Consider the following 7,640-nt stretch of genomic DNA (forward strand, 5'->3'; position numbering starts at 1 on the left):
TGAACTCTGGGCCTGGGCGCTGTCCCTTAGCTCTTCAGCTCAAGGCTAGCGCTCTACCACTTGAGCCACAGCGCCACTTCTGGCTTTTTTCTTTTTTGCTTATGTGGTGCTGAGGAATCGAACCCAGGGACTCAGGCATGCAAGGCAAGCGCTCTACCACTGAGCCACCTTCCCAGCCCACAGTTTTGTTTTGTTTTGTTTTTTTGTCGGTCATGGGGCCTGAACTCTAGGCCCGGGTGCTATCCTTCAACTCTTCAGCTCAAGGCTAGCTCTCTACCACTTGAACCACAGTGCCACTTCCAGCTTTTTCTGCTTATGTAGTGCTGAGGAATCGAATCCAAGGGCCTTATGCATGCAAAGCAAGCAATCTACCATTGAGCCACAGTCCCAGCCCCAGTTCTTACAGATTTTTATTAGCTTGCATTACTTATACACAGGAAAGGTGTGTTGTGACATATCCATGCAGATATACAATGTAGCTCAATCCGACTCTTCCTCTTTTGTTCATTTCCTTTACCCTCTCCCCTCACCTTGCTTTCTCAGCTGGCTCTCCACTATTTGAAGCACATCTCCTCCAGTATTTTGCTGGTTATTCTGGAGGTGGAGCCTCTCAAGATTTTCTGGATCTCAAGCTCCTGAGTGATTATGATTACAATTGTGAGCAACCAGCATCTGGCTAGTGTCCTAATTTTGAAACCTTTATCTAACGCATAAGCATTTTGTCCAATTTCCACTCAAGATAACCTACAACATAGCAAATTTTCGAAACTAATCAGATCTGGGCTATACTAGCTATCCATTTAGTAAGTTCTAGGAAAAAAGAAACTCCTTCCCACATCCGAACACACATTCTAAACTTCTGGCTTAAAACTTAGGTGTTTACTTTTTCTAAGTATCACTTTTATTTCTAAGAGACAAAAAATTCCCCTTTTAGGAGTGCACTATTGGCTCATGCCTATAATCCCATCTAATAGGAGGATGACATGGGAAGCTTTCAGTTCAAAGCCAGCTGGGGAGAAAAAGTTCCTGAGACTCTTCAATTTTACCACCAAAAAGCCATTAACTACCTGCACCTTTCTATCCTCACTTTCAGCCAACTGATTAGTGGTGATCCTGACCAGCTTCAAATTTCCATCACCTCCTGTCTGGACCAGCTTTCCTTCTTGATACAAGGCATATAGCACTTGGCCCTGTTACTTTTACTAGGCTTTTTTCCAGGAAAAGGGGGCTAAGCCTAACCTAGTAATCTTCCTAAGTCATCCCATGGAAGTCAGTCCATGCAGTAGTTGACACTTTGTTATGGGAGTCCAATAATCTGTATTGGCCTTTTCATTTTCTGTTACTGAGGAAAGAGTGATTAAACATTGGTTTTGGTGGAAAATAAAACTAGGTTACTAATATGCATCTGAGTGTCTTTTCAGTCTCTTCTGTTATATTTATGTTCCTTTGTCCTTGTGTCAGAGGGAAGGGTCTGAAATTCAAATGCTGGAGTAGTATCCAAGAGATAAATCAGTATTTGTGTATATTTACAGTTTTATTCTTGAAACTGAGGCTGAAACTCAGCCTGAGGCTGGAACTCAGGACTTGGGTGGTTATCCCTGAACTTTTTTTTCCCCTGAACTTTTTTTGTTCAAGGCTACTGCTCTACCACTTGAGCCACAGTTGTATTTCTGATTTTTTGATGGTTAACTGGAGATAAGAGTCTCACAGACTTTCCTGCCAATCTGGCTTTGAACCATGATCCTCAGATCTCAGCCTCCTCAGCAGCCAGAATTACAGATGTGACCACTGGAACCCAGCTCTTAATTGTTTTTACTTAACAAATGGGCTTCTTTCTTAAAGATTCTTAAAAAATTGTGAAATTTAATAAATGTGGACATCAATTATGTGGTTGTTCAACAGTTTCCCTATTATAAATAAGAGTTTATGGAATTCTGTGTCTTTGGCTCCCTAGTTACTTCATCAAACTAGATTGTACAAAATATAACTAGTGAGTTCAATATTTACTTTTCTATTCATTTTTTGTGCTTATCTTGGGGCTTGAACTCAGGGCGTGGGCACTGTCCCTGAGTATTTTTATCAAGGTTAGCACACTACCACTTGAGTAATAGTTTCAGCATTTTTTGTGGTTGTTAATTGGATATAAGAGTCTCAGGGCCAGGTGCCAGTGGCTCAAGCCTGTAATCCTAGGATGCTGAGATCTGAGGATCATGGTTCAAAGCTATCCCTGGCAAGAAATCCATAAGACTCTTATATCCAATTAACTACCAGAAAAAGCCAGAAGCGGAGCTGTGGCTCAAGTCGTTGAGCACTAGCCTTGAGCATGAAAGCTCAGAGACAGTGCCCAAGTTCCGAGTTCAAGCCCCAGAACCAGCACAAAAATAAAAGAGAGAAAGTTGTCATGTCCAAAACGAGCTTTACAACGTTGGTGCGGGGGGGGGGGGGGGGGAAGGGGGGGAAGGAGAAAGGTTGGGATGGGGGGGAGGGGGGAGGCTGGGAAGGGATGTGAAGGGTAAACAAAAGGAGGAGGCTGCAATGCTTGGTAAGAAATGTACGCATTATCCTGCCCATGTAATTGTAACCCCTCTGTACAGTATCTTCACAAATAAAATAAAATAAAAGAGAGAATCTCATGGACTCCCCTGCCAGGACTGGCTTCAAACTGCAATCCTCAGAACTCACCCTCCTGACTAGCTAAGATTACAAGTGTGCTGCACCAGTGCTCAGCTTTTCTATTCATTTTAAAGCTGTAATACAACAGCATACAATTGCTGTTCAAAAAGTGTGCCCTCCCCAAAAGTGTCATTTTTCTACATCCTGTGTGCAAAATCCCTGGATCATCAGCCAAGAGACCAGCAGCTGTTTTCTCAGGGACCAAGCCAGACATTTGGTTGGAAAACAAAAGCAAAAGACAGAATCAGAGACCATGGGAAAACTGAACTTAAAGGAGAGTATGTAAAGAAGAAAGGGTTGCCTGTCTGCCAGTGGCTCATGCCTGTAATCTTAGCTACTCAGGAGGCTAAGATCTGAGGATCACAATTCCAAGCCAGCCTGGGCAGAAAACTCTCTGAGACTCTTACCTCCAATAAACTACTCAGGAAAAAAAAGCCAAGAGCAGAGAGCTAGTTGTGAGCACAAAGAAGCTCTGGGACAGCACATAACTAGGGGGGGAAAAGAAGAAAAACAAGGAGTTGCCGGTTACCCATTGCTCATGCGTGTAACCCTAGCTATGAGGAGGCTGATAACAGAAGGATAACAGTTTTTAAGGCCAATCTGGGATGAAAAGTTCAAGAGACTCTTAAACATAATCACTTAAAAAAAATCAATGCCAAAGCCATGGTTCAAGTAAGTGACAGAGCACCAAGATACCAAATGCAAGGCCCTGGGTTCAATCTGCAGTAAAAATATTTTTTTTTAAGTTTGAATGAAAATAAAGCAGAAACTCCCCCTTGTTTTGACAGCATAATAAAGGTTTAAATGGGAAATGAGAGCATAAAATTAAATAGCTTATTGTTAAAACAGGAAATGTGGCTGTGAAATCAGGCCTCTCTGACTGTCTCACTGAGATGCCAACATTTGAAAAGGTTGGATTGCCTTCAGGAGTTCTATTCATGCATTACGTGTGTATCTATAACACAGAACACATAATTTTTGAAGGACTAAGATTACATTTGGGCTTAACATGCTCTTTCCTCATTCTAACAATTGTTCAAAAACATGTTATCATACTATATGATTCTTTGTTTCTTGTGTATATTCTTCCTCCTATGACATATCTGCTGTTGTTACTGCATTTGATTTTGGTACCCTGGTATTGTATATACATTTATTTGAGTTAGGGAAGGGAAGGGGAACAACAGAATGGTGAGACAAAGGACAAGGAGGGAACCAATGAAACAGAGATCGGTACAATTTGGGGAGGTTTGGGGAGGAGGGAAAGTAGAAAATTGAGGGAAGGGGCAACACATTTGAAACCCCTCTGTACATCATTTTGACAAAAAAAAATGTTATTGAGCAGAGCACTGGTGTCTTGCACCTGTAATCTTTTGCAGAGGGTATAGATCTGAGGATGAAAGCGATCCTGGGCAGGAAAGTCCATGAGACTGTTATCTCCAATTAACCTCCAAAAATCTGGAAGTAGAAGTATGGCTCAAGTGGAAAGCACTAACCCTGGGCAAAATGCTCAGGGATAGAACCCAGCCTGTGAGTTCAAGCGTCATGACCAACACACACACACACACACACACAGTGGTAGCAAAAAGATACAAACAAATCACACTTTTAAAGGCTTTTGTTTGGTTGGACTTTTTTTTTTTTGTTTTGGTCATGGGGCTTGAACTCTGGGCCTGGATGCTGTCCCTCAGCTCTTCAGCTCAAGGCGAGCGCTCTACCACTTGAGCTACAGTGCCACTTCTGGTTTTCTAGTGGTTTATTGGAGATAGGGGTCTCATGATCTTTTCTGCCGGGCTGGCTTCGAACTGTGATCCTCAGATCTCAGCCTCCTGAGTAGCTAGGATTACAGGCGTGAGCCACTGGCACCCGGCTTGGTTGGACTTTTTTAACTATTTTTTTTCTTTTCTTTTTAGGGGATCCAACCCATAACACTGTACTTGCTAGGCTAGTGTCTGAGTTACATCCCAGCCCCAAATCACATTTTGCAATGCACTTCGTTGAACATTTATTTTCCAATTCTAAAAACCCATAGGGTAGATGGGATTCTTTATATACTTGCTTTGCAGAAAATGAGCCCAACTACCCGAATGCTGGTTTTGCTTAGCACGGCTGAGTATTTGCCACTGAAACCAAATAACAGCAAGAAAAACTCATGCGTGCACAACAGGGCTTTTTGTACATGAGAACAAGCTACCCAGAAACACCAAGATAAGGGTTCAGTGGCTTATTTGCCTTGTGAGGAAAAGTGCAGGGGAAACCAGGGAAAATGTTTAGGGAAGGAGTTGGCACTCTAAGATAAAGTACAGTGCACACCGTTTTGCAGCTTTGCTCTGTGCAGTCTAGAAACATTTGTTTAGATGCCATGGGATTTCCCCTAAGTATGATTGTGTTTTCTCAGAGTAAAGGCAGGCGTGACTCTTCCACTCAATGTCTTCCTGTGATTGCTTTCTCTCCCCAATATGGGTTGTATTTTCTTCCTTGCTTGTATCCATAGTACTGCACAGGAAGGACATTAGACTCTGCACGTTCTAGTCAAGCACTCTTCCATTGAGATAAGAGTTTCATGGCCTTTCCTGCCCAGGCTGGCTTTGAACATTGATCCTCAGATTCCAGACTCCTGAGGATTATAGTTATGAGCCCTCAGTGTCCAGCTAAGAAATGTAATCTTGTTTTGTATTTGTTTTATTGTAAGGGTGATTTCAGAGGGGCTACAGTTACATAAGGTAATGAGTATTCTTTATCTGACCTATGTAACTGTAACCTCTCCGTACATCGCCTTTACAATAACAATTTTAAAATGCCAAAAAGAAAAAGAAGGGGAGGACAGCCAGCATGCCCTCCCCACCTACCCCCCACACCGGATGGCCAGGCAACCCCTGGAGGCGTGCATGGGGCAGCCCCGAGCCCAGTAGCCACGTGGGGGAGAGCGCGGTGGGCGTGCTCGCCATCCCCAGTCCGCGGGGCGAGCGGGCACCCCCTGCTCCAGCCGCCAGTGGAGATGCCGCCACCTCGTTCCTAAGGCCTGGAAGCCGACTCCTGGAGTTGTATCCTTCCCACAGGGCGCGAGGCGGGGGAGGGTCGAGGCTGGGCAGAGAAGGCCAGGGAAGGCTGCTGCGGGTGCGCGGAGGAAGGTGACCACAGCCCGAGAAGGAACGGAGGCCAGTGGCGGGTGAACCCCGTGGGCAAAGGCACAACCAGAGCGGGCGTCGCGGAAGGCAGGGGCTGGTCTGTGGCTGACACGACTGCAGGGCGCTGCAGAAGGCCTGGAGCCCTCCCTGGGGAGGTGGCTGCGGGGCTCAGGTTGGCCGGGGGTGGGGGGGTGCGTTCCAGGCCAGGCCTCTGAAAGGGAAGGGGTCGGGGGCAGGAGCAGAGTGAGCAGTGCGTGCTGCCTTAAGTCTGTCTTCCTCCAGCTCTCTGACTGTGCCCTTTGGATCCCCTCTGGAGGCAGACATGGCCCGCAGGTGCCTGGTCACCTATGCCCAACGTCAGCAAGAGATGGTCCACAAGGAGCTCACAGTGACTGGCAGTGTCTTGACTGTGTCAGTTCTAGGAGAAGCTGGCGTGGGGTGGCGCGGGGTAGTGGGAGGCAGTCTGCACTATCGTAATGGGGTGCTGGTTGGGTTCGGTGTTAGCAGACTGAGGTGAGATACCCTGGATCTCCAGACTTCTCATCTTTTATCCAATGGTTTCTCCTTGTTTTTAGTAGGTGGACGACTGAAGACCCTGTTCTCTTCACAATTTCAGTCAACAGTTTTCTTGACCAGCTTTCCATGGTGATGAGGAACTTTTAGTCACTGAAACCCTGAGCTTTAGTGCTCAAGGCTAGTATTCTACTACTTGAGCCACAGCTCCACTTCCAGGTTTTTGGTAGTTAACTCGAGATAAGAATCTATCGACTTTCTTGCTCAAGCTGTCTTTGAACCATGAGTCACAGATCTCAGCCTCTTCATTAGCTAGAATTACAGGCATGAGCTACTGGTGCCTAGCTCCATTGTGACATTTTCATAGATACATAGAATATATTTATCTTTCCTATTATCCTTACCACCCATTTGTTTCCTGAGAGACCCCCATCTATTTTAAATACCTTTTTTTAAGTATATTGTATGCACATAGCTAGAATGATCAATACTGTTTCTGATGCTATATTGGAAATATTTTTGTCTTAATTTTTCAGATTTTCATTGCTGGTATATAGAAAACCAACTGAGGCTTGAGGGTTTGTTTTGGTTTTGGTGGTAATGGGAGGTTTGAACTCAGGGCCTTGTACTTCCTGGGCAGGCACTACCACTGGAGCCATGCCCCTGGTCCTTTCTGTGTTTGTTGTTTTTCAAATAGGTTCTTACTTTTTCTCCAGGCTAGCTTGCATCACCACTTCCAGCTTTTGTTTTGAATTGGTAGAGGAGTCTGGAGAACGTTTTGCCTGGGCTGGCCTTGAATCATGATCCTCCTTGATCTTTGCCTCCCAAGTCACTAGGGTAGCAGGCATGAGTCACTATACCTGGCCAGGGCTCCTGATTTCTTACCCAGTGGCAATTTCACTCAGTAGCTGTGTCTTACTGACAGACCTCTACGGTCTTTGATAATTCACCTATTTTATGTTGTGTACCTCCTGCCTCATACCTGAAATAAGCCATTCTCCAGGGAGCTGATCCTTTCAATGGCACATTTCAAGGGCACGTCTTGGTGCACTTGTTACTAGGTTGTCAGTACTTCCAGGCCATTTCGGGAGAAGAGAAAGGAAATATGGATTTTTAAGAGATTTAATCAAGTTTATACTGATATTTCCAATTCATATTTACAGATCTTCTATTCTCCCTCCTCCCCCCCCCCCTCTCTGAGAGAGTGCACGGGAAGAAGTAACATTCTCAAAAAAGAAATGTAAGAAAAAAAAAAAAAAGGTAGAGCGCTGGCCTTGAGCTGAAGAGCTGAGGGACAGCACCCAGGCCCAGAGTTCAAGCCCCACG

At 44.9% G+C, this 7,640-nt stretch overlaps 1 protein-coding gene across 1 annotated transcript; it reads left to right on the forward strand.

The window, feature by feature from the left end:
• Positions 1-5,505: 5,505 nt before the first annotated feature.
• Positions 5,506-6,464, forward strand: LOC106000110 (EKC/KEOPS complex subunit LAGE3-like). Its single transcript, XM_013035309.1, has 3 exons — positions 5,506-5,717; positions 6,084-6,314; positions 6,380-6,464. Exons 1-3 carry the CDS (start codon positions 5,506-5,508, stop codon positions 6,462-6,464), a joined length of 528 nt encoding a protein of 175 aa, XP_012890763.1.
• Positions 6,465-7,640: the final 1,176 nt, after the last annotated feature.

The sequence above is a fragment of the Dipodomys ordii genome, unplaced genomic scaffold, assembly GCF_000151885.1.
Source record: "Dipodomys ordii isolate 6190 unplaced genomic scaffold, Dord_2.0 Scaffold209, whole genome shotgun sequence".
In the NCBI taxonomy this organism is placed as follows: Eukaryota; Metazoa; Chordata; class Mammalia; order Rodentia; family Heteromyidae; genus Dipodomys; species Dipodomys ordii.

Excerpts from the sequence above, each read along its gene's own strand:
- LOC106000110 (XM_013035309.1), top strand. The coding sequence starts at position 5,506 with ATGCCCTCCCCACCTACCCCCCACACCGGATGGCCAGGCAACCCCTGG. Across the intron at positions 5,718-6,083 it reads GGAAGCCGACTCCTGGAGTT|CTCTCTGACTGTGCCCTTTG; the intron begins GTATCCTTCCCA and ends GTCTTCCTCCAG. Across the intron at positions 6,315-6,379 it reads TTCGGTGTTAGCAGACTGAG|GTGGACGACTGAAGACCCTG; the intron begins GTGAGATACCCT and ends TGTTTTTAGTAG.